Below are 24,178 nucleotides of genomic sequence, written 5' to 3'. Positions count from 1 at the left end.
AACCTTAAAGGTTTTTGAATCTCAAATCAAATCCCCATGATCAAAGATCAAAGTTTTCGAAATACCCTAGAAACCCTAAAAGCTTAAATCGGTTTTGACTTCATCTGATGTATTGATCATTGAGGTTTCTAAATTGTTTGATTGTTTGATTGATTGATCTGAGATTTTAGGATTGATAGATCTAATCTCAAAATTCGAAATCCTTAAGGCCTTGAAACCCTTAATCTCGTTTGAAATTCCTAAAGGCCTTGAAACCTTAAATCTCTCATTACTTAAAGCTTGAAAAATTGATTTAAAGAATTTACATATTGAATGAGAGTTAGGTTGCTAAATTATTTAATTCTAAAACCTAATAGATATGCAACTAAGAAATAAGATTGAATACATTTAGATCCTGTTTTGTATATGGCCGTGTGGCCTAATCCATTGCTCACACTTGCGGCCTTGTGCCCTTGATTGATTAAAAGCCGTGTGGCTTAGTGCATATCAAAGTGACCGTGTGGCCTAGTATCCGGATGATTTTATAAACCGGATAGCATTATGATCCGATCCTTAAGATCGTTGTATCTTATAATGGCCGTGAGGTATAAGCATCACAAATGAAAAAGCCGTATGGCCTAAGTATCATAGATAGACTTATGAAATCATATGCACTGATTATTTAAATTGGTTGCAAGAATTCTAAATCAATGAATTGATTGATAATATGATTTCAGATGCCGAGATTTGAACCCATGGATTATGCCATTCTAAATCTCTTTGGAGATAATTATCTAGAATGAGAAATGAACACTTCAATTGCCCTGAAGTCTAGAGGACTCGGGAAATGTATCATTGAAAGAAATGATGAAATTGAAAGTGAAAAGTTATGAGCCATAACTATTATGAGCCATCATCTCACTGAGTAACTGAAAAATCAGTATTTCCATATCAAGAATCCTCGTGACCTTTGGACAGAATTAAAGTCCAGATACACTATGGTATCATTACCAAAGGTCAAACATGAATGGATGAGTCTCAGATTCCAAGACTTTGAGACAGTGGCCGAGTTTCACTTTGCCTTGTCCAGGGTCGTGTACCAACTGAGATTATGTGGAAAAGAGGTAACAGATAATGATTGTCTATTCAAGACATACTCCACATTCCATCCAGAAGATTTGTTGTCAAAACATATCTACATAGAAAGAGGTTCTACCACTTACAATGATCTGGTCTCTTGCCTAACGGTGATTGAGAATGACAAGGTACTAAAGAAAAGCAGTGAGATGAAATATCCTGAGGAAATGGATCAAGATGAATCCAAGGCAGCCGTGTCCAATGCTATAGATGGACAGGCCGGCTTATCTATTTAACTAAGAGGGATCTCGACATTTTATTTTAAAGTCTTTGTTTTGTGATTTGCTTTTAACCTACTTGATGTTTCACGATTTTATATATACAATGGAATTGGTTTTGAATTCATTGTCTTGCCTGATCTTACTTGAACATATAAATGATTTTAAAGAGTTGCCTAAAGGACATAAAACCAAGTAAGAAATCATGAATGGGTATAGTAAGCATAGTAAAGAAACTATGGCTAAGGCATTGCCTTAAAAGGCATTATACACACCCAAAAGAACATGTAACCCATTGAAGTTATAATGTATGGTTTCCAAGTAGAAACAATGGGTAAGGAAGGAAACAAGTTCCTTTAGATTTGAAGAAGAAAAACGCCTAAGACCTTGAAAGAGAGTGGTCGAGACTATACCTATGATCTCTACTGATCAAAACTATGCTACAGATCAGTATGATAAAGAGGCAAGAGATGTGGTAACCATATTGAGATAACACCACGAAATTTTACACTATATGGGATGATAGGATTAGTCATCCTAAAGTCTAAACTTGATGCAAAGATTGAAAAGCCACAGAGTTATCCCGTAAAAGATCTCACGTTGTGAAACATGTACACAAAGGGAAACTCATTAGGCTTAATTGTCCCAAGCACCACGACCTTATAGTATAGTCATGAGGGGGAGGGAGGATAAACCCATGATCAATACTACAAGTTCGTGTACCATTATGGTCAAAGACCAAGTTATATGGCTCGGCCATAAATGACCATTCCTCGGCCGTAGAGGCTATGATACAAACGGCCAAACCAAAGAGGCCATGAGAATAAACGGCTCGGCCGTGACTTGGTCATGATTTGGCCGCATAGTGCAGGCTTGGCCGCACACGTTCCATTACCTATAAGGATTCGACCAAGTAAGCTATTACCTATAAGATATCGGCCATGTAAGCCATTACCTATAAGGATAAGACTATAAAGTCTATAAGCTTGAGGACATTATGATTTACATGTATAGAATGATAATATGCATCAGACCATATTAATGAGCATAGATAGTCCCATCTCAGATTGAATACGGGTCATATAACCAGACATATACCATCTTAAGAGATTTTGAATAAACCACCACATACATATATGTGCCGTCTAAGATGGAACCTCAAAAGAGGATTGGGAATATATGTTAGATAGGAGTATTACTTTCTTCCACGATTTATAAAGAAAACTTGAGCCAAAATGGGTGATCGGATTGTGGCCAAGTACACGGATTGCATCCGTCTATCCAAACATTAAAGGAGAAAGATTATAAGCTGGATAAAAGAATGATAAGAATGGTTTTAACCATCATTGTCTTGGCAAAGATCCTCGGACTAGAGATTATGATTTAAGACGTCCAAAGAAAGATTATAAAGATAGCTAATTGAGATGCTAATCGAAATGCCAGACACTGACCCGAGAAATGACTAACCAGCTTAGCACCAAATGAATGTCCTAGAAGAGACATAGTCAAGTTGCTATAGAGTCTATACAAGATAGGCCAAGTGTTCCATAAGATAAAGGGATCTCGGATAGAAAAGAATGGTGTATGGGATGATAGATCCGAGATCATACTAGAAACCAAACAGACATTGAGAAAAGGCTGCGCAGCTACACATCTAAGGTACCAAACCATGTAGTCTTGGGACGCCAAGCTACTAGGTAACAAAGGTCCTGAATAATAAGATCTCAAATCTATAGATCATGTCTGGAACATAATGGAACCACATGAAAGTGTCGACACACACACACATTTGTATAAAGATACATAAAGTTATAGCACTTGAACATAAAGAGATGAACGAGGATCATGAACCCACGAAAGAGTACTCATACAAATCATGAAAGATCATAGAGATTAGAAAAGATAAAACGTGGAGGTTCAAAGTATCTAAAGAAAGTGATGGGCGTATTGGCCATATACATATATACAGAAACGCCATCCTATAAACCAGTGAAATAGATGGATCCTGTGAGAAGTAAAGAAACCGTGAGAGATGTACATGATGTAAAGGTGTTCATGTTTTCCTATTAACAGCATTTGATTATAGCTTGTTACACAAGGTACTCACAGAGATCAAAGAAACAAATTATAAGGAGATAAACTCCCATGTGGTGGATGCTGCTACAGAATTTTCGAAATTGAAAATGGTCTGGTCATAAGAAAGAATTAGATACAATGATGTAGTAAAGCAGCATATGGATCACTGGATAAAATTGAAAGAACAGCTTTGTTCCTAAGCTGATTCATGGACTGAAAAGCAGCTGCATATAATATGTAAAAGAAAGCGATCACGCATGATCTTGGAGTTGTATAAAAGACAATCCAATAACAGTCCATATACATTTGAAATCCCTTATGTTTGTACTAAACCTAAAGGAGGTTAGTAGACTGATACATAACGTATCTGTAGGCGTCCGGTCCTTCGACTAAAGACGTCTAGCCCTTAAGTTAAATGGCATCCGGCTTTCAGCTAAAAGCGTCCGGCCCCTTCTGCTAAACGGCGTCCGGCTCTTAAGCCCATCGGCCATAAAATGTGTCCAGCCCTTCAGCTTAAGGTGTCCAGCCTTTCTTCTTGATCACGGGCTAGTAGAAAAGATCAACCATCAGGTTGCAATCCGACAATCAGATCCCTTAAGGATCCGGCATAGCAGAACGGTCTGCTGCTGTATAAACTCCACAAAGTTTTGTCGTAAGGATAAGAGGAGATGTTTAATCTATCCTTATCTGTTGGATATAAAGTATTGTAGTCCATAAACTCGTGAAAGCCGAAGTCCATGACCTAATAATGTATACTTAGCGTGTGATATGATCCACATCAACTAAGGTCATGAGACACCATCATCATCAAGATAGGAATGCAAAGAATAATGAATACGGCATTACCTAAGGCAAAGAAATCGATGTCCACATCCATGAGAGTGTTCGGCCACAGAGCCATAATTAGAGATTGTAAACTCACAGTAATGATTTGAACACTCATGAGACAAGTAGTGGACACGTATGGACGAGGTCTATGACTCGAACATAGATCGACCAGATTGATACATGGTCGATGGTGATTATAATGGTCAAAGAAAAGAGTTTGACAGTAGACAAACACGTCTAGACCATGGACACATGCAAACACAATTTGCAAAGACCCAATAGTGATCTCCGAGGACAATGTGATTCACATTGCTTAGCACATATGCTTTACCGGGACACTCGATGTCAAAGGACATGAGAAACGATCCGAGAGGTCAAAGTGGTCTAATTACGGTTCAGTAATGAAACTTGTCGATTACTCCCATCCTATACATATAGGAAATATCACGCACCAAGATGCGTAGAATGTATAACCGACACTGAGGTTCACATCAGGGGGAGTAGTGTGTGTTGTACTCTTTTTCCTTCATCATGGTTTTGTCCCACTGGGTTTTCCTGATAAGGTTTTAATGAGGCAACATGAAGCGTACTACAAATCCTGTATGGTTATGGCATCTAATGGGGAGTGTTATAAATCATGGAGTGGATTGCCATTAACCAAGACAAGAGGAGAAAGCCCGTCGGCCACATCTAGGCCCAGCCGCGGCCGTGACCAAGAGGAGAGAGAATCGGTCGTCCGAGGAGAGAGAGACGGTCGGTTTAGACCGTCTTAGGATTATGACGCTTTCCTTTTCCTTGTTATCTTTAGTTTTCCTATTTCCTGTTGGATTAGGTTTTGAATACTTTCCTTTTATCTACTCTTTGTAATCCCTATATAAGGAACCTTATGATTCATTAATAAAACACAGAAAAATATTCAGTCTCTAAACCCTATATTTACAACATTTTCGAGTTTTTCTTCAGATTTATTGTTTCTTAGTTATTGTTTCTTATGTTATTTGATGTTTTATCATGGTATATGTAAATTAATAAATTCAAGTTGTTAAAAAAAATTTTTGGAGGGAACGTCAGTAAAAAATGTGGGTGATGATCTCATCTTCAGTGAACCCTATATATCCTTCTTGAATAAGACCTTTATACCCTCCAATGCCAATATTTCTAACTATAGAATTATTTAATAATTGCACATCATTAGGAGAATTATTTTGATTATAGGTAACATTTGTAAATGTAAACCATTGTTTTCAATCAATCTACGATAATGTTTTGCGTCTATGCATGTAAGATGTTATAATATCTTAATCATGTTATAGCGCAAAATGTAAACCATTTGTAGTTTCGATATTTTTTTGCTAAATTGTAAATATCAATTGATGATTAGAAGTTCTTACAAGAGCAATAACTTAAACCTGATCCATCTTGGCAAAAAAGAAATAAAAAACAAGATGAACCACATTTTAAACCTACTAAGTTTCCTTTATCTCAACCATAAAACCTTGGGGGAGTGAAAACGCTTTCTATGTCTCTTTGCTGAGATGATGTTTCTCAGCTCTCTGTCGATGTTGTGGAAGAGTGTTGTGGCCGGTAAGGATATCTGGTTGTGAATCAGATTGTTTCTCTGTTTCCACAGGTGATAAATGGTTGATTGAGTTGCCAGCTTCCTAAGCAGGAGGAGGTTGGAAGATGGTGCTGCTCTGATCCAATATTTCGATATTTAAGTTTGAGTTTTATATATGTCGCTAGTTAAAGAGAGAAGATCTGTAAAAGCAAACCTGACGAGTGGAAGCAGATCGGTAAGTGAGCATGTGTGCGAGGGCAAGGTTGATATAGACGGTAAAGCTAACCAGAAGAGCACCAACAGCTGAATTGATTGGACCGAAGAACGGAAAGATAATAGCTAAGAACCATATCGGTATAACCACAGGCAATCAGGCTAAAGGCCTCAAGAAAATGCTCTTTTTGTCATGCATATCTGGATCTGAATATCTGGATTTATTTATGGGAAGAAATTTTTATTTTTGGACTTCTCTAAAAAAATGTTTTTTTGCAGAAACTATTTTCGGTTGACAGTTATCACCAGAAGTTCCCCACGCAATATCCTTCTTTGAAGGAAGGAGGCCACTGTTGAACAGTTTATATAATTAGGAAGGGACAAACTAAGTACAAGACAAGTATAGTCGAGGTGTAATTTATCAAACAGAGATTTTTGAAATACATAAATTATCCATTGCAATCCATATAAAAATGAACTTCAAACGAGTCCTCCTCAAATCAAATCATCCCTGGGAACACAAAAGACAGAAACGGGAAATAAAATAAAAACTGATCTACTCGTGCAACCATTTATCTTTGTTGAAGGCTTAAGATTATCATGGGCGGCCACGCCGGGAGGGGACGCCTATTAAAAAGAAGTACATGAGTCATCCGGAATGCTTTTTCTTCCTCGAACGTTTTCGCTTTGGAATCTGCAACAATTGTTTTGAAGAAATGAGTATTTTGGAGAGATGATGCTTGGACTGTGAAAACCAATTAAAACCAATTACAATTAAAACTTGCCTTTGCCATTGATTCCTCGCCCTCGTCACTGTCCTCTGGCAGGCTAGACTTGATAGAAAAAAACTCCTGTTGAGAAACTCTCAAATAGTTTAGACAAAGAAAAATGCAAACTGATGCAAGCAAGTAAGAGAGAGATGAGGGATGAACTTACTTCTTTTTTATGTTCTTCAGAGGAGAGATGCCTGCTGAAATCTGTAACGCTTAGGGCAGTAAAGTTGCATGATCCGCAAAGAAATGACGAGGCAGAGTTGCGAAGAACACAACTTGTTGTCTCCGGAGACCTAGCCAGTAGGGTTTGCCAGAGCCACTCTGCAGTATGGCAGAGACGTGACATACTCGGAGGAGTAAATGTACGTGCCAGAACAAGGTTGTAGTAACTCTTTTGATGATCCAGAGAAAGGAAGATAGACAACACGGGTTCCACTTGATCAGATATGAGCATTATTGTAGCTGGTGGTGGATTATCAACTTTGAACATACTCAAATCATGATAAATATATGAGCGTACCCTAGCTGTATGAACAAAGGAAAAGGACAGTTGAAGAAACCAAAGTTACTAAAAAAAAATAAAATAAAAAAAAAAATAAATTCAGGAGGATAAATAACAAACTGGTGTGTTGAAGAAGGATTCCAGTGGAAGAGAGCCCTTGGAGGACGTGAGGATGTGCATTTTCCAGGTTGCCCATGGCATTGATGGTTACAGGACCATAGTATCCCAAATCCTTCAAGGCCCCTTCTATACTTGGGCGGACCCGGCGAGCATCGTAACCATCGGGAAGTGGGCAGGTGTCCATGTCCCACCACACAGCCGTTTTAGAATTCACGTACTCAGGCGCGGCTTGGTCGTTCATCTAAAAACGTCAATAAACCAACAACTGTCAGACAGAAAGAAAAAAAAAAAAAAAAAAAAAAAAAAAAAAAACATACTAAGTAGTAGTTAAAACTTGCCTTTACTGTTATGAAAGGTGAGAAGTCTGGCACACTGAAGTTCTCCTTCTCCTCCTTGTCCTGTTGAGAAATCAATTCAAATAGTTAGACAATGTATTTGATACAAGAAGCAAGCACGAGGAAGGAGGGTGAACTTACCGTCTTTTTATGTTCTTCAGTGGAGAGATGACTGGTGAAACTTGCAACGCTTAGGCCAGTAAATTTGCATGCTCTGCAAACAAATGACGACAAGGTAAAGGAATCGCCCCACGAACTGCATTTCCGAAGAACATAACTTGTTGTTGTGTCCTGAGACACTGAATATGCCGCCGCCTCCAGTAGGGTTTTCCAGCGCCAATCTGCAGTATGGTGGAGACGATACATAGACCCACCACATGAACTCGCCAGAACAAGGTTGTATCCACTTTGAATTTGTTGATTCCGGCCAAGAGGGAAATTCAATTTGCCGTCCAACTCATCGGATATGAGCATTATTGTAGCTGGTGGTGGATTATTTCTTTTGAATTCCATCAAATCATTGAAAACGAGTGTGGCTAACCAAGCTGTGAAAGGACAAGTTTGAAGAATCCACAAAACTTCCAAAAAACTTAATTAAAAATTCAAGAGGAGGATAAATTAACTAACCGTTGATGGCGTGTTGAACAACGATTCCAGTGGAAGAGAGCCTTTGCAGGAAGTGAGCATGTGCTTCCGCCAGGTCGCCCATGGCAGTGATGGTTACAGGACCATAGTATCCCAACTCCTTCAGCGCCCCTTCTATACTCGGCCGAACCCGACCAGCATCATAACCTTCTGGAACCGGACAGCCGTTCATGTCCCACCACACCGCCGTTTTAGCATTCGCGTACTTAGGCGCTGCCTTGTAGTTAAACATCTTCCCTACCCTCAGTTCTCGATCTTTAGCTTAACTTCTTGCTTAAGGTTTCCTTCCGACTTTATATGCACCAACTCATGGGCCGGCCTATAGAACTTATCGATTCAGGGCTTTGTGTTGGTTCTGTTAACAAGAGAAAGAGGAAACAAAAAGGGTCCATTCATGCCTACCTCATAATCTTTTTTTTTTGAAACACCAATTCATTAATTTAAACCAAAGTAGTTAGTTGGGAGCTATGAAAGCACCACCAACCTCTTGTTCTGATACATTCAATGCATCTTTGGCAAGGCAATCTGCCATGGAATTCCTCTCACGAGGTATCCAAACAAAGGAGACAAATTCAAAAGCTGAGATAAAGTAGTTAACATCAGCGGTAATGCAATAGAGCTCCTTGGAAGGGGGTCCAGAGTTGAGAGCTTTCACTAGTTGAGCTGAGTCCAGCTCGAAGGAGGTCCGATTCCGTCCCTCTCCTCTGCAGTGTTTCACTGCCTCGCGAAGAGCCAAACCCTCTGCTGCAAGTGGGGAAAGCACTGGGCTCGCTGAAGACTGGAAGGAGTTAGTCTCTGCTTCATCGAGTATAACCCATCCAAGACCTGCTTTCTTCGAAACAGAGGACCAGGCTGCGTCAGACCGAACAACAACCGTTCCAGGCGGGGATGGGATTTGTTGAGGAGGCGATCTAAGAGCATTTGGGCTTTCTTTCGTCACGTCCTGACTCCATTCCCGAGCTAAGGCTATGGCCGCCGAGAGGGTGTCCTCAGGAGACGCAGAGTGTCCTTCAAATACAAATTTGTTTCGAGCTTTCCATATCGACCAGAGGACCCATGGGATCAGAGACCCCGAAGTGATACCAGCGGGAGGGAGACAGTTAAGTGAGCATAAGGTCTCCCAACTAGCCATCAAATCTATTATTCTGCTCACATCCAATAATAATCTATTAATAATAATAATTATTATTATAAAAAAAAATGGAAATATATCATTTTGCTTCTAATCTGTGGAGATTTTTAATTGCACCTTAACTTAACTAGCTAATAATATTTTTGGTATAAATTCGTATTCTATATGTTCATGTACACCCATTTGGTTTTCGGTTTGCTCCTATGTTGACTTCTCTATGTTGTTGAGTTTGCTCCTTACACCATCAGAGAAGCAAAAAGAGTATATAAATGTCAGTGCATGATGAAGGCATGGAGTATCTAAAGTAGCTTAGCTCCAAATTCATGTCACTAACGATTCATTAGTTTTGTCTGTTACAAAGACATTTAGTTTATTCTGTCAGATGATTAAAAACCACTCTCTCTCTCTCTCTCTCTCTCTCTCTCTTTCTTTCGTTTCTGATGTTCGTAGATATTGACAATTAGGAATGAGATAAACTTATGAGAATCATATGTGCTTACCTGAAACTACATTACAGCCATGGAATTCCCCAAAAGCAAACAGTGATTATATTCTTAATCACACGGTGTGATTCACACCAATCCATTTGCTTCCACTTCTAACAACACCAAATTCCAAAACACACATATATTTATATGTATAGACTACCAGAGAAAAAGAGATTGTCATCTATGTAAAAAAGAAATTCCAAATCCATTTACTTAATGTATTATCACGTTAGTGAACATGTCGTCGACGTCATTGGTGCTAACGTTAGCATCTCCTCTGTTTAGTCGTCGGCCTGTTTCCGCTAGGGTAGCCTTGAAGAAGAATACGACGACTACAGAGCCCTCAGGTATGTGCCCTTCTTCCTGCTTCAAATGAGTTTTCATTCTCTACTAAATTCTTCTGACTCGGTTATCAGTAAAATTCACAAGAAGAAGAGATGCTCGGGGAAAAAAGAAGAAGAAGAAGTGCTTCTAGAAGGAATGCCACCGGAGTATTATGATGATGTATGTATGTTGTTGTAATTCAATCTGAATTTCTCCGTATTTCTTTTTGAATTTATCGGTATGAGTTTTTTTCATGATGACAGGAATGGCAAGCTCGGCAGAGGGAGAAGACGAAAGAATTGCGGCGGATGCAGCGGGAGGAAGAAGAAGAGGAAGAGAGAAAGATTGAAGAGTACCGTGAAATCGGTTTGAGGTTGAAGGAATTTCCTGAGGAAGACTTGAGGAAAGCTAGAAAGCTCGTCTCCAGCTTCATCACTGCTGCTGAGGAAGTCGAAGAGGTTAAATACTCTAAAAAACTAACAGAAACATCAAGTAGTTAGCAGTTAGATTTCATCTCTGATTGGATTATTAGGATAATTTTGTTACAGAGAATTGAAGAAGCTGCTGAGAAAGGAGAACTGGACGAGCTTGTTCTCATGATCATATGGAACCGCCTTGACCTCGCTCGCCGTGATGTAAGAAGATACATATATTCCCTGTCACCTGCGTTTCAATTTTTGTTTTTGCCTAATCAGACATGTGTGGTCTTGTATTGTGTCCTCCTTCAGGACGAGAAGGACGCTATAAGAAGTCTTGATCTCTTGTATAGAAGAGTCGAGGTATGTTTTTCTGTTTTTCTATACAAAATCTTGCTTTAGTTGCTGCTGATGCTACACATCATTTAACTTTCGAAGCTGTCCTGCTCTTCGTGATCCTTGTTGTGTCATTAAACTTTTAACTTAGAATTAGGTCTCCCTCCAGGTAATTGGGTTGAAAGTGAATCCTTATATATTTGGCTCATTTCAGACAGAGATCTTAAAACGGCAAGCAAGTCCTGCGATGAAGCTGCTGAATGATCTTCTAAACATGCATGATGGCTTTGGAGACGATGCTTGGCTGAAAGACTGCAGAAAACGAATGGCTGAGACATTCCCACGGGAAGACCCCTTCAGCATTCTAATGCCACCCGGTTTCGACATTGATATGGTGCCTCCCTTTTGTCCTTTTTTCTTTTCCTTGTTGTCTTGCTTACCTTAGCGCCAAAAAAAATGAATCAAATACACTGTGTTTGCAGCATCAAGGACCGTTACGGTCGCTCGTTGAGACAGACAACACCCTTCTGAGAGTAGACTTTGTAAGAGAAGTTGATGCATTGCTGCATGAAGTGAGATTAATAGAGGAAGACGAGGAGGAAGCTGGTAAGAAAGGAGACCCTGAAGCGATAGCACGTAAGTTGAAGCAGCAAGAGAAGAAGCGAACCATCCGTCAAGTTGAAGCCCTTCTTGATTTGGCCCTCAACTTGAAGTGGTAGGTTAGGTACCAAGAGTTGTTTGTAAAGAAAATACGATACTAATAGGATTGCGGGAGCATCATGCTTTTTCTTAAGGAATATTGGTCAGATCAAAATTTTACCCGCATTATTCTGCATGATGAGGGCTTGGAAGAATTTTCTGTGGACATAGTTAAGCTCCACCACAACACTTTTTTCCTCCGTTTGGCCTCCCACGATGCACTCCTAGCTACGTAAAATGATCTTTTTTTTTGGTCAACTGAAATTCTATATCATACACGAGGAGGGAATACATTGTGAAATACATAACCAGAGAAAGAAGAATAAATCCAAAGACATAGCCCTATGTAAAGGAAGCATTCATAACAAAACCGACAATGCAAAATACCATAGTAAATAAAATTTGTTCAAAAGGAAAAATACCATATTAGGCCTAAAGACCGAAACAAGTGAGAGTTTTTTTTGGAAGGATCTGTTCCACTTGGATTGAGAGGTAAGGAAACGTTTATGCTCCTTGGCTTTTTGAAGTATTTTTTCTGTTTATCTGGAAATCCACTCTTGCAGAGAGAGACATGAAAAGCAGTTATTTACTCATCTTCTAGTGAGTCATCATACATAACATACTATTTCATAAGATTGTGTCCCAAGATATTATATTTACCTTTACTGGAATCGTGGCATATGTGTCTTCTGCCAGTTGAAGTTTATTGGGGATTTAATAATGGAGTAAAGAATCACTGACGACAAAACCGAAAATAATTTGTTGATTTACGGATCCAGGCATGTGGCATTAGAGAGGTCATGACTAGAGAAACTTGAGAGAGACGGAAAGTAGTAAAGGGTGGTGTGAAAGCTAGCAGGAAAAACACCGACGTGATGTGGCTCTAATTTAGAAAAGAGATAGGCTAGTAGTGGAAGTAAAGGGTTGTTGACGAAGTGAGTATGTACATATGATATGTTTTTCTTCTGGAACCAGAACCTCAGAAATAAAAGCATAATAAAAAATAAGAGCTTTGAAACCAACTCGAATAAATATTTTAATAAATATAAAAGTCATTCCTAGTTCCTAAACCGTCTTTTCTCTCTCGAGGGTGATTTTCAGTAGCCCTCCTCTTTGCAATTTTCCAGTTCTATTGATTGTTTTTGGGGTCACCGACATTTGTCGGTGGCTCTCGTGCCCCCTTATTTAATTTCTTTTTGATTCATAATTCCAGTAAAGTATTTTGAGAGTGGTCGTGAGAGAAATATCAAAACAAAAACATGTTTTGTTTGTGTTTTCACGCCCATCGAAGTGCAGTTTCTGGAAACTATATCAGATTTCTTCCAGCATCTCTTGCTAAGACTTTGTCAAACGTTTTGTGTTAATTTCCGGTGGTTATAGTTAATCTGTGATGACTGTCCGATGGTTGAAACAAATCTGATATGGAAACAACGTCCACCAAAAAAACCGGAATGACAAGCTCGGCAGAGGGAGAAGACGAAAGAATTGCGGTGGATGCAGCGGGAGGAAGAAGAAGAGGAAGAGAGAAAGATTGAAGAGTACCGTGAAATCGGTTTGAGGTTGAAGGAATTTCCTGAGGAAGACTTGAGGAAAGCTAGAAAGCTCGTCTCCAGCTTCATCACTGCTGCTGAGGAAGTCGAAGAGGTTAAATACTTTAAAAAACTAACAGAAACAGCAAGTAGTTAGCAGTTAGATTTATCTCTGATTGGATTATTAGGATAATTTTGTTACAGAGAATTGAAGAAGCTGCTGAGAAAGGAGAACTGGACGAGCTTGTTCTCATGATCATATGGAACCGCCTTGACCTCGCTCGCCGTGATGTAAGAAGATACATATATTCCTTGTCACCTGCGTTTCAATTTTTGTTTTTGCCTAATCAGACATGTGTGGTCTTGTATTGTGTCCTCCTTCAGGACGAGAAGGACGCTATAAGAAGTCTTGATCTCTTGTATAGAAGAGTCGAGGTATGTTTTTCTGTTTTTCTATACAAAATCTTGCTTTAGTTGCTGCTGATGCTACACATCATTTAACTTTCGAAGCTGTCCTGCTCTTCGTGATCCTTGTTGTGTCATTAAACTTTTAACTTAGAATTAGGTCTCCCTCCAGGTAATTGGGTTGAAAGTGAATCCTTATATATTTGGCTCATTTCAGACAGAGATCTTAAAACGGCAAGCAAGTCCTGCGATGAAGCTGCTGAATGATCTTCTAAACATGCATGATGGCTTTGGAGACGATGCTTGGCTGAAAGACTGCAGAAAACGAATGGCTGAGACATTCCCACGGGAAGACCCCTTCAGCATTCTAATGCCACCCGGTTTCGACATTGATATGGTGCCTCCCTTTTGTCCTTTTTTCTTTTCCTTGTTGTCTTGCTTACCTTTGCGCCAAAAAAATGAATCAAATACACTGTGTTTGCAGCATCAAGGACCGTTACGGTCGCTCGTTGAGACAGACAACACCCTTCTGAGAGTAGACTTTGTAAGAGAAGTTGATGCATTGCTGCATGAAGTGAGATTAATAGAGGAAGACGAGGAGGAAGCTGGTAAGAAAGGAGACCCTGAAGCGATAGCACGTAAGTTGAAGCAACAAGAGAAGAAGCGAACCATCCGTCAAGTTGAAGCCCTTCTTGATTTGGCCCTCAACTTGAAGTGGTAGGTTAGGTACCAAGAGTTGTTTGTAAAGAAAATACGATACTAATAGGATTGTGGGAGCATCATGCTTTTTCTTAAGGAATATTGGTCAGATCAAAATTTTACCCGCATTATTCTGCATGATGAGGGCTTGGAAGAATTTTCTGTGGACATAGTTAAGCTCCACCACAACACTTTTTTCCTCCGTTTGGCCTCCCACGATGCACTCCTAGCTACGTAAAATGATCTTTTTTTTTGGTCAACTGAAATTCTATATCATACACGAGGAGGGAATACATTGTGAAATACATAACCAAAGAAAGAAGTAATGCGAGCAGCCCTCCTCCCAGACCCTTTGGCTTTATACAGCACCCCTTCCAGGGTAGAAGAGGAAGTGGCTCTGGAGAGACTTTGCAATGAACAGCCGCAGATGGTGGAACAAGATAATCCGGGAGACACAAGTGAGAGACCTACAAGAATCAGATCACTCATAGTAAGTTCTAATGCGACAGAGGAAGACCTGATAGAAGAACCTGTCAATTTATGTCAAAATCAGGAAGAAGAGGAACCATCACGTGATACCTTAATTAAAATAAGAAGAAGATCCGCCAGAGCTGCAAGACGAAGTCCCCTGCGCTATAGCCCAAATATTCTCAGAGGAGCCAGTTCAAAGAAGCGAAAGCTATCGCAAATTCTGAACTCACCTAGTATGGAGGCGGGTCCCTCAGAGAGAAATGCACCCATCATAGCTAAGCAAAGATCAGCTCAAGCATATACCAACTCAAATGGGGCAGCCTCCTCTCACACGAACCCACCTGTCTAGCTTATTCCAGCAATCAAGAAGAGGAACCCGGATTTTCGGGCCTCTCCACGCCCGGGTCCTTAGTAGTACTGAGCTGGAACTGTTGCGGTTTGGGGAATCCCACAACAGTCCAGCGGCTGAAGGAGATTCAGAAGAAGAATGCTCCTGACATTATATTCCTATGCGAGACCAAAAACCCCACGGAGATGATTCGTAAAGAGCTCCAGTGGTTCAACTCTGACAACTACCTTGCGGTACCCCCACAACAGAATGGTGGAGGTGGTTTATTCCTAACCTGGAGACAGGACATAGAGCTGAGAGTTAATAAATCATCAAAGGACTTCATTGATACATCTATCTCCTACAAAGGGAAAACCTTTCATGCTACTTTTGTCTACGGTGAACCGGATCACACAAAACGCCTACATGTTTGGAATGAAATATCAAATCTACAATCAACCCCAGGTGAACCCTGGTTCCTCACAGGAGATTTCAACGAAATTGTGGACAATAGTGAGAAGTGTGGAGGACCAGTCAGGGCAGAAGGGACTTTCAGTGCGTTCAGATCCTTTCTATCTACAAACGACCTATTTGATCTAAAATTCTCAGGCAGTTTCCTTTCTTGGAGAGGTCAGAGACACTCACATCTGGTGCGGTGCCGCCTGGACAGAGCTATCAGTAATAGTGAGTGGACAGAACTGTATCCAGCCTGTAGAAGTCAGTATCTCAGATTCGAAGGCTCGGATCACAGACCGCTCCTCTCCTTCCTCGATACTACACAGAAAAGAGGAAACAAACTGTTTAGATTCGACAGAAGGTTAAAAGACAATCTGGAAATCAAACAACTGGTCAAAGATGTTTGGAACAGGCACGCACACCTTCAGGTGGAACACAGACTGGCAAAATGCAGAAAATCCATTTGCGTATGGAGTAAAGAGCACCATGAGAATAGCAGCAAGGCCTTGGAAGTTTTAAAACATAATCTGGAGGAGGCTATGTCAGCCCCAACAGCAGATGAGGACCTTATTCGAGAGATCAATAAAAAACTACTCCATCTGTATAAAGCTGAAGAGAATTTCTGGAAACAAAGAAGTAGACAATTGTGGTTAACGTTGGGAGATTCAAACACATGTTATTTTCATGCTACTACGAAAGGAAGAAAAGCCAAGAATCGAATGTCAGTTTTAGAGAATGAGGAAGGAGTACCTTTTTATGAGGAAGAACAAATCTCTGAGGTTATTTGCAACTACTACTCTACCCTCTTCACGGCCACAAATTTTGACAGCTCACAGACGGTAGCAAAAGCACTGAAGCCCTGTGTATCTCGTGACCAAAACGAGAAGCTGAGGGCTATCCCATCAGCTCAGGAGATCAAAGAAGCTACTTTAGCTATCCACCCTGACAAGGCACCGGGGCCAGACGGCTTCTCAGCCTGTTTCTTTAAAGCCAACTGGGAGACGGTAGGGCCAGCAGTTGTAGAGGAAATCAGAAGCTTCTTCATCACAGGGACCCTCGCACAGTCAATCAACAAAACAGTGGTCAGACTGATTCCCAAAATAACAACAGCAAAGAGAATAGAGGAGTACAGACCTATTGCATTATGCAATGTCTACTACAAGATTATTTCAAAGCTACTATCTTTAAGGCTCAAACCGGTTCTAGCATCTATCATTTCTGAGAATCAATCAGCTTTCATCCCAGGACGTACGATTTCAGACAACGTACTTATTACTCACGAAGTGCTACATTTTCTAAAGAACTCGAAAGCAGAGAAGAAATGCACAATGGCAGTGAAGACTGATATGTCCAAGGCGTACGATCGGGTTGAATGACACTTTATATCTACAGTCCTAAAACGGCTAGGGTTCGATGCTAGTTGGATAAACTGGATCATGCAGTGTATAACAACGGTATCATACTCCTATCTAGTGAATGATTCAGTTTATGGCAATGTAATACCTCACCGAGGAATTCGCCAAGGAGATCCACTGTCGCCCTATATCTTCATTCTGTGTGGAGAGGTCTTGACAGGACTATGTAGAAAGGCTGAGAGAGATGGAACACTCCAAGGGATCAGAGTAGCAAGAGCTTGGCAGATGAAGCAAACCGTACAAGTTGTGAGAAATTGGTACAAATACTCTCAGAATATGGCAAGGCCTCAGGACAGAAGATAAACAAGCTCAAATCCTCCATTACCTTCTATTCAAAAACCCCGGAGGAAGTCAAGACTACAGCAAAAGCGATCCTGGGAATCAATAAAGTAGGAGGCTTAGGCAAATATCTGGGTCTGCCAGAACACTTTGGAAGAAGGAAGAGAGACTTATTTACCTCTATTGTGGACCGCATACGCCAAAGATCCCTGAGCTGCTCAACACGCTTCCTCAGTAGAGCAGGGAAGTTAACTCTACTAAAAGCAGTACTCCAAGCGATACCAACGTACACAATGAGCTGTTTCCAAATCCCAATAAGTCTCTGCAAACGAATACAAACGGTGTTAACAAGATTCTGGTGGGATGGGTCTGATGGTACAAAAAAGATGTGCTGGGTCTCTTGGGATCGTTTGACTAATCCAAAAGCTATGGGAGGATTGGGACTAAGGGACATTCAGTTGTTCAATCAAGCGTTACTGGCTAAACTGACATGGAGAATCATCACGGTCCCTGATTGTCAACTAGCTAGAATCCTAAAAGGAAAATACTGTCAGAGACAAGGCTTCCTAGATACAAATCTACCAAGTGCTTGCTCACATGGATGGAGAAGTATCCTTTTTGGGAGAGACCTCCTAAAAGACAACATTGGAAAGGCCATTGGTAATGGACAGACAACCGCAGTCTGGAAGGACTCATGGATCTCCCTAGACGACAATGTTAAACCCTATGGACCTATTCAAGAGGAAGGTATGGATCTAATGGTCTCGGATCTCCTAACAGATGACCTAAATTGGAACAGAGAAAGGATTGAAAAATTCTTACCTGAGCTTTCAACAAAGATCATGAGCCTACATCCGAGTAGAAGCGGAATGGAAGACAGATTTATTTGGCAACCCCTACCAACAGGAACCTACTCCACACGATCGGGTTATTTCTCTGCATCCAAAAAGGCCAAACAGCAATCAACGAACACTGATGACAGTTTTAATTGGATCAGCGAGGTGTGGAGACACAAATGCTCACCGAAACTGAGACTCTTCTTCTGGTCCATCATCAACAATGCGCTTCCCTTGGGGGAAAACCTTCAAAAGAGAGGAATCTTATCAGCTACAAACTGCACAAGGTGCAATGAGCAAGAGACTAAAATGCATATCTTCTTCGCCTGTCCTTTTGCAGTGGAAGTGTGGAAGAGCATACCGCTAAGAAATGCAGTTCACATAGCTGCAGGTATGGATTTCAAAGAGGCACTGTTGCGCTTTAAGGATGCCGTCTGTTTACTGCCAACTGGGATCGTGGGCTCCATCCTTCCTTGGGTTCTCTGGTTTCTTTGGACATCACGAAACGCCCTTATCTTCGACTCAAAGGAGATCACACCTGAGGAAACTGCCACAACAGGTCTACGCTTAGCACTGGAATGGAATCAAGCCCAAGATAAAATGATCAAAAGCAACCCCTTACCTGGAAGAGCTCTAACGAAGAACAACAAGAACAACAGATCGACAACGGTTCCCCTCAGGAATAACTCGATCTCATGCAAAACAGACGCAGCCTGGAACAAGACGAGGAACAAGGCAGGGTTAGCATGGAACTTTTCAGGTCCCCAAGTATCCAGGACGATAATAGGATCCTCCACACAAGAGTTCATCTCATCCCCTCTAGTTGCAGAAGCTTTAGCAGTGCGAGCAGCCATATAAGCGGCTAAGGAGCTAGGCTTCATCAACCTCAACGTCTTCTCAGACAGTACAACGCTCATCGGAGCAATCAACGGCAGGATCCAGAGAAAAGAGTTGATTGGAATCATCAGCGATATACAATCAATCTCATCTGGATTCACCTCTCTATCTTTCTCTCATATCCCTAGATTGGAAAATTCTCTTTCGGACTCTATCGGCAAAGAGGCTCTTCATCATTCTGTAACGAGCTCTGTAGTGGGCTAACGTTTTTATTTCTTTGGACTTGGGCTTGACCCATTTTGCTTTTATATAAAGTATTTTCGTGACAAGAATAAATCCAGAGACATAGCCCTATGTAAAGGAAGCATTCATAACAAAACCGACAATGCAAAAGACCATAGTAAATGGGTTAAATTGAGCCTAAATACTTCGACATAAATGTGCCATATGGTGACCCATTGTTTATTAGGCCTAAGGCTGACATAAATGAGTTTTTTTTTTGTCAGTTCCAGTTGGAATGAGAGGTAAGGAAGTTTGAGACGTTTATGCTCCCTCCTTGTCCTCTTGAAGTACTTTTCTGTTTATCTGGAAATCCACTCTTGCTTGGAATGAACAACCCTTAGAGACATGAAAAGGCAGTTAATTACTCATCTTCTAGTGAGTCATACTATTTCTTAAGATTGTGTCCCAGGATATTGATATTTTACCTTTAATTACTGGAATCGTGGTATATGTCTCTTCTGACATTTGAAGTTTATTGGGCATTTATAATGGAGTAAGGAATCACTGGCGGTAAACCCGAAAATAATTTATTGGTATACGGATCCAGGCATGTGGCATCAGAGAGGTCATGACTAGAGAAACTTGAGAGAGACGGAAAGAGTAGTAAAGGGTGGTGTGAAAGCTAGAAGGAAAAACACAGAGGTGATGTGGCTCTAATCTAGAAAAGAGAAAGGGTAGTAATGGAAGTAAAGTGAGTGTGTACATATGATGATATGTTGTTTCTTTTGGAACCAGACAGAACCTCATGCAAAGCAGAGAGGGTGATAAGATGGTAAGAGAGAGAGAGAGAGCAGGTGTAGAGATTGAGAATATTTTAGAATCTTTATGATCTTGTTTATTTTGTTTGTCAACATTATTTGGTTATGTGGATTTTCAGCTTGGAGTATATGATGTATATTCTTCATTCTCTTGTAATAGTGTTACAGTTAAATAGTTTCTGATGCTATTTTGGAGGTGGAATTGATTGAGTAGACATCCTCGTACATGCATAGTAATATAATAATGGGAATATAGTATACACGGTTCAACTATCTTGGATTATTTCTAATGAAAGGCAAAACTTCATGTAATGAAGTGCCACAGAGAGGAAAAAGCGGAGTCCCGCTCGGAAAAAGGCCATAAATAAAAGGTTGCGCTCTCCTTGTTTTTCATTTTCGAAAGAGAGAGAGAGAGAGAGAGAGAGAGAGAGAGAGAGAGAGAGAGAGAGAGAGAGAGAGATGGGTGCTTCTGTTTCGGTTCCCGAGAGATCCGTCCATCAATTCACCGTCAAGGTAACCTTTGTGTTTAGCTTGAATATTGTCTCTCTGATTATTTTGATTAATTATTGTTTCGACAGGATAGCTCCGGCAAGGACGTGAATTTGAGCATATACCAAGGGAAAGTCCTCCTCCTTGTCAATGTTGCTTCCAAATGGTTCATCTCATTTTCTCTCTGCCATTACGTTTTCTATCTTTAATTTATTAGTGATTGATAGGCTAATCCTTTGGTTTGTACAAACAGCGGCTTCACCGAATCCAATTATACCCAGCTCACCGAACTTTACCGGAAATACAAGGACCAAGGTCTTTTTCATTTAAATTAACTTAAGTTAGAGCTTTTGTTATGCAGTTGCAACTTGCAAGCTCGCTCATGCTGTCATGCATGTTCGCTCTATTATGTATATCAGGGTTTGAGATCTTGGCGTTCCCTTGCAACCAGTTTCTTTACCAAGAGCCCGGCACGAGTCAAGAGGCTCATGAGTTCGCTTGTACGCGGTTTCAGGCCGAATATCCTGTTTTCCAAAAGGTAGGTATGTCTATAAAAATATCCTCTTTCTTTATTTTTTGTTTTGTTTTGTTTCCGGTGGTTACTTCCTCCTCAAGTTTTATTCATCTTTTAGTTATGTTAAGCAGCTACGACTTGATTGTGGTATGTTTAGATCAAGTGTAAACATAAATCAATATGTGGTTCAACAGTTACTAGCTCTGATTGATTGATAATGGGTTATATATCTGACCAAGTGTGTGTTAATGTGGGATTAGGTACGTGTAAACGGTCAAAACGCAGCACCACTCTACAAGTTCCTTAAGGCAAGCAAACCCACTTTTCTAGGTTCCAGAATTAAGTGGAACTTCACCAAATTCTTGGTCAGCAAAGATGGCATAGTGATTGATCGTTACGGCACGATGGTTACACCCCTTTCCATCGAGGTATGCACTCTCTCTCTTTTCTTATTCAAATCGTCTTATATACTATTAATTGTGTGATGCTGGTTTCATGTTTTGCTTGTAATAAGCAGAAAGACATCATAAAAGCTCTGGAAGAGGCTTGATACAGCAGACGTGATTTTTATCTCCAGACACCTAATAAATTTCGCGGTTGATTTGTAATGATAACCGCAGCTTTTATGCTGTAAATCTACGTCGTTCTTTCTTAGTTCGGTGTACATATTTTAAAAAAGATAAATGAGCCAAAATCCGAACTTAATTGGTCACCCTTATCTACAGATCCTAACTTCCGTTAGTGAACCCATTTAGCACGAAACCATTTTATTATCTACGTATTTTAGCAAAAGCTGAATATAAATTGGCCTGACTCAACTATTCTCGCTTTGATTATTTATCACAAAAAAATTTAATGGGCTTGGACCATTTTCGTTTAGATAGATAAATAAGGGTTCAATTATTTCCGGCTTACATATACGTATTTCAAGAAAAGAGATTTAGTTAGGATCCGTTTCGATACTCCGTATCCGGATGCATTTTCAGACGCGCTCCTATGGATGGATGAATCCCATTCAACCAACGGCTCTTATTCATCAAATTCAAATTTCCCCTCTACTTTACCTGCACTCGTCTCTCTCGCTCGTTAAAGCAAAATCCACCATCGAAAGAGGTACTCGGTCATTCGTTTAAGTCGTCACCGCTTGTAATTTATCTTTTACGGAGCCACGATCTCTTGATTGCTTTGTTTCCTTGATGATAATATATACTTTTTTCGCTGATAATCATCAATATCAACATCCTGAAGTTTGCAATGGTGGTGTTTCGCCATGCGAATCGAGAAGGCCGACGACGATCACGCTTCGGGACGGAAGATTCATTGAGATTGCATTTAACCTAATCCATAGAGATACAGAGTACGTGGTTTCTTATTTTACGAATTAAATTTTACATTTTTTGGGTTTTGTTTCTAAAATTCAGTCGCGTCTTTCTTACGCGTGTGTATCCAAATCAGAGAAATTCAGTTCCGAAGGAATCCCGAGAACGGAATGTGTTGCAGTCGAATCGAAACGGATTGTGACGCAAGGCAAGCATCTGCTTTTTATAGCTTGGGCCTGCCTATATAAAAGTCGTCGGGATCAGCCCATTGATCAGGTAACCCAAATCTTTGAAAATCAATTTATTTCTGGTATCATTTGGGGTTTTTGAATTTCTAGGCCCTTTAAAATTGCTACAGAGTTTTAGTCATTGCAACTTTAAAAACTTTGGGCTATTTTTCGGCCCTAGTATTTCCGGCATCACTTGGTCCTCATCTAATAATTAAGTTAAAATTTGAATTTTTAGGCTTTTTAAACTTGATTTTAGTCATTGCAATGTTTGAAAACGTGGGCTATTTATAGGCCCAACTATCGTTCGCATCATTTGGGCCTTTTTAATAATTAAGTCAATTTTATTAATTTCTTGGCCTTTTAAAATTTGTTACAGAGTTTTTAGTCATTGCATTTTTTATTAAAAAGTGGGCTACGTTTAGGGTTAAGGGATATTTTGGATAGGGCTATTATAGATTAGGATTAGGGAGTACTGTAGATTGGGGATATTATAGATTATGGGTTATGGGATTGAGGGGTATATGAGCTTATGGATATTTGAGATTTAAAGGTATATGAAATTAAGGAGTATTTGAGATTAGGAAGTATATGGGATTAAGGACTATTTATTAATAACGGGTATTTATGATTAGGGATTAAGAAGTATTTAAGACGAAAGGATATTTGAGATTTAGGGTATATTAAGGGGTATTAGAGAATAAAGGAGAATTTGAGAATAAAGTGGCCTTTGAGAATAAAGGGGGCATTTGAGATTAATTAGGGTTTAGGGTTTAGGGTTTAGGGTTTAGGGTTTAGGGTTTAGGGTATAGGGTATAGGGTATAGGGTATAGGGTTTAGGGTTTAGGGTTTAGGGTTTAGGGTTAGGGTATAGGGTATAGGGTATAGGGTATAGGGTATAGGGTATAGGGTATAGGGTATAGGGTTATAGGGTATAGGGTATAGGGTATAGGGTTATAGGGTATAGGGTATAGGGTATAGGGTTATAGGGTATAGGGTATAGGGTTATAGGGTATAGGGTTTAGGGTATAGGGTATAGGGTTAGGGTTATAGGGTTTAGGGTTTAGGGTTTATAGGGTTTAGGGTATAGGGTATAGGGTTAGGGTTATAGGGTATAGGGTTTAGGGTTTAGGGTTATAGGGTATAGGGTATAGGGTTTAGGGTTTAGGGTAGGTATAGGGTATAGGTATTATAGGGTTAGGGTATAGGGTATAGGGTTTGGGGTTTTGGGGTTGGGGTTTGGGGTTTGGGGGTTGGGGTTTGGGGTTGGGTTTGGGTTAGGGTTTTTGTTTAGGGTTTAGGGTTAGGGTTTCTTTTTTAGGTTTTTTTTAGGTCTTTTTTTAGGGTTTTTTTTATTTTCTTTTTGGGTTATATTTTTTATTTTTATTTGTCTGGGTTTATTTAGGGTTTGGTTTTCTTTTTTTTATTTTTTAGTTTTTTATTTTTTTATTTTTTAGGTTTTTTTAGGGTTAGGTTTTTATTTTTAGGGTTTAGGGTTATTTTAGGGTTTCATAATCTTTTTTAGGTTTTCTAGTTTTAGGGTTTAGGGTTTAGG

The 24,178-nt window shown here is 40.0% G+C and overlaps 5 protein-coding genes and 1 long non-coding RNA gene across 10 annotated transcripts; 3 read left to right on the top strand and 3 right to left on the bottom strand.

Moving 5' to 3' along the window:
• Nucleotides 1–6,399: 6,399 nt before the first annotated feature.
• On the bottom strand, nt 6,400–8,753 carry LOC106434835. The gene is made up of 7 exons (XM_013875689.3): nt 8,367–8,753; nt 7,881–8,284; nt 7,743–7,802; nt 7,405–7,645; nt 6,946–7,307; nt 6,795–6,860; nt 6,400–6,703 (listed from the first exon to the last, which is right to left on the bottom strand). The coding sequence occupies exons 1-7, from the start codon at nt 8,614–8,616 to the stop codon at nt 6,659–6,661; spliced, it is 1,428 nt and encodes a 475-aa protein (XP_013731143.1). The 5' UTR covers nt 8,617–8,753; the 3' UTR covers nt 6,400–6,658.
• A 617-nt stretch (nt 8,754–9,370) lies between these two features.
• Nucleotides 9,371–11,915, top strand: LOC125586403 (protein PALE CRESS, chloroplastic). 2 transcript variants are annotated; one of them, XM_048756498.1, is made up of 7 exons: nt 9,371–10,351; nt 10,421–10,508; nt 10,592–10,786; nt 10,877–10,963; nt 11,057–11,107; nt 11,295–11,474; nt 11,563–11,915. In XM_048756498.1, exons 2-7 carry the CDS (start codon nt 10,485–10,487, stop codon nt 11,797–11,799), a joined length of 774 nt encoding a protein of 257 aa, XP_048612455.1. In that variant the 5' UTR covers nt 9,371–10,351; nt 10,421–10,484; the 3' UTR covers nt 11,800–11,915. The 2 variants fall into 2 exon arrangements, with proteins under 2 accessions (XP_048612455.1, XP_048612454.1); XM_048756497.1 differs by lacking the exon at nt 9,371–10,351 and having other exon boundaries at nt 10,362–10,508.
• Nucleotides 11,878–12,670, bottom strand: LOC106434852. The gene is made up of 2 exons (XR_001286853.3): nt 12,440–12,670; nt 11,878–12,335 (listed from the first exon to the last, which is right to left on the bottom strand). It is a non-coding gene; the product is annotated as an uncharacterized LOC106434852 (long non-coding RNA).
• A 127-nt stretch (nt 12,671–12,797) lies between these two features.
• On the top strand, nt 12,798–14,569 carry LOC106434849 (protein PALE CRESS, chloroplastic). 2 transcript variants are annotated; one of them, XM_013875703.3, is made up of 5 exons: nt 12,798–13,423; nt 13,513–13,599; nt 13,693–13,743; nt 13,931–14,110; nt 14,198–14,569. In XM_013875703.3, exons 1-5 carry the CDS (start codon nt 13,274–13,276, stop codon nt 14,432–14,434), a joined length of 705 nt encoding a protein of 234 aa, XP_013731157.2. In that variant the 5' UTR covers nt 12,798–13,273; the 3' UTR covers nt 14,435–14,569. The 2 variants fall into 2 exon arrangements, with proteins under 2 accessions (XP_013731157.2, XP_048612458.1); XM_048756501.1 differs by having other exon boundaries at nt 13,886–14,110.
• A 74-nt stretch (nt 14,570–14,643) lies between these two features.
• Nucleotides 14,644–19,287, bottom strand: LOC106434851. Of its 3 annotated transcripts, none has more exons than XR_007322924.1 (12): nt 18,820–19,277; nt 18,559–18,744; nt 18,385–18,443; nt 18,184–18,297; nt 17,540–17,683; nt 17,408–17,456; nt 16,418–17,299; nt 16,090–16,289; nt 15,857–15,985; nt 15,114–15,506; nt 14,992–15,040; nt 14,644–14,879 (listed from the first exon to the last, which is right to left on the bottom strand). XR_007322924.1 is itself a non-coding variant. In XM_013875705.3 (3 exons), the coding sequence occupies exons 1-2, from the start codon at nt 19,160–19,162 to the stop codon at nt 18,575–18,577; spliced, it is 513 nt and encodes a 170-aa protein (XP_013731159.1). In that variant the 5' UTR covers nt 19,163–19,287; the 3' UTR covers nt 18,368–18,443; nt 18,559–18,574. The 3 variants fall into 3 exon arrangements, 1 of the variants encoding a protein (XP_013731159.1); XR_007322923.1 differs by having other exon boundaries at nt 14,992–15,045; nt 18,820–19,275; XM_013875705.3 differs by lacking the exons at nt 14,644–14,879; nt 14,992–15,040; nt 15,114–15,506; ... (4 more) ...; nt 17,540–17,683; nt 18,184–18,297 and having other exon boundaries at nt 18,368–18,443; nt 18,820–19,287.
• A 1,181-nt stretch (nt 19,288–20,468) lies between these two features.
• Nucleotides 20,469–23,487, top strand: LOC106434836 (probable glutathione peroxidase 4). The gene is made up of 8 exons (XM_013875690.3): nt 20,469–20,587; nt 20,653–20,729; nt 20,817–20,878; nt 20,983–21,101; nt 21,338–21,505; nt 21,595–22,190; nt 22,326–22,434; nt 22,533–23,487. Exons 1-6 carry the CDS (start codon nt 20,534–20,536, stop codon nt 21,625–21,627), a joined length of 513 nt encoding a protein of 170 aa, XP_013731144.3. The 5' UTR covers nt 20,469–20,533; the 3' UTR covers nt 21,628–22,190; nt 22,326–22,434; nt 22,533–23,487.
• Nucleotides 23,488–24,178: the final 691 nt, after the last annotated feature.

The sequence above is a fragment of the Brassica napus genome, chromosome C4 (genome assembly GCF_020379485.1).
Source record: "Brassica napus cultivar Da-Ae chromosome C4, Da-Ae, whole genome shotgun sequence".
In the NCBI taxonomy this organism is placed as follows: domain Eukaryota; kingdom Viridiplantae; phylum Streptophyta; class Magnoliopsida; order Brassicales; family Brassicaceae; genus Brassica; species Brassica napus.
The sequence above is the reverse complement of the archived record's forward strand: the minus strand, read 5'-3'. Positions and strand labels throughout refer to the sequence as shown.

Bases quoted from the DNA above. Each gene is read 5' to 3' on its own strand.
- LOC125586403 (XM_048756497.1), top strand. From the start codon at position 10,377: ATGAGTTTTCATTCTCTACTAAATTCTTCTGACTCGGTTATCAGTAAA. The intron at 10,787-10,876 runs GTTAAATACTCT...ATTTTGTTACAG, and splicing joins CTGCTGAGGAAGTCGAAGAG to AGAATTGAAGAAGCTGCTGA. The intron at 11,475-11,562 runs GTGCCTCCCTTT...CTGTGTTTGCAG, and splicing joins CCGGTTTCGACATTGATATG to CATCAAGGACCGTTACGGTC.
- LOC106434836 (XM_013875690.3), top strand. From the start codon at position 20,534: ATGGGTGCTTCTGTTTCGGTTCCCGAGAGATCCGTCCATCAATTCACC. The intron at 20,588-20,652 runs GTAACCTTTGTG...TTGTTTCGACAG, and splicing joins TCCATCAATTCACCGTCAAG to GATAGCTCCGGCAAGGACGT. The intron at 21,102-21,337 runs GTAGGTATGTCT...ATGTGGGATTAG, and splicing joins AATATCCTGTTTTCCAAAAG to GTACGTGTAAACGGTCAAAA.
- LOC106434851 (XM_013875705.3), bottom strand. From the start codon at position 19,162: ATGATTCCAATCAACTCTTTTCTCTGGATCCTGCCGTTGATTGCTCCG. The intron at 18,745-18,819 runs GTAAGGGGTTGC...CTGTTGTGGCAG, and splicing joins CTTCGTTAGAGCTCTTCCAG to TTTCCTCAGGTGTGATCTCC.
- LOC106434849 (XM_048756501.1), top strand. From the start codon at position 13,274: ATGCAGCGGGAGGAAGAAGAAGAGGAAGAGAGAAAGATTGAAGAGTAC. The intron at 13,600-13,692 runs GTAAGAAGATAC...GTCCTCCTTCAG, and splicing joins TTGACCTCGCTCGCCGTGAT to GACGAGAAGGACGCTATAAG. The intron at 14,111-14,197 runs GTGCCTCCCTTT...CTGTGTTTGCAG, and splicing joins CCGGTTTCGACATTGATATG to CATCAAGGACCGTTACGGTC.
- LOC106434835 (XM_013875689.3), bottom strand. From the start codon at position 8,616: ATGTTTAACTACAAGGCAGCGCCTAAGTACGCGAATGCTAAAACGGCG. The intron at 8,285-8,366 runs GTTAGTTAATTT...GTCCTTTCACAG, and splicing joins TGTTCAACACGCCATCAACG to CTTGGTTAGCCACACTCGTT. The intron at 7,308-7,404 runs GTTTGTTATTTA...TTGTTCATACAG, and splicing joins AATCCTTCTTCAACACACCA to CTAGGGTACGCTCATATATT.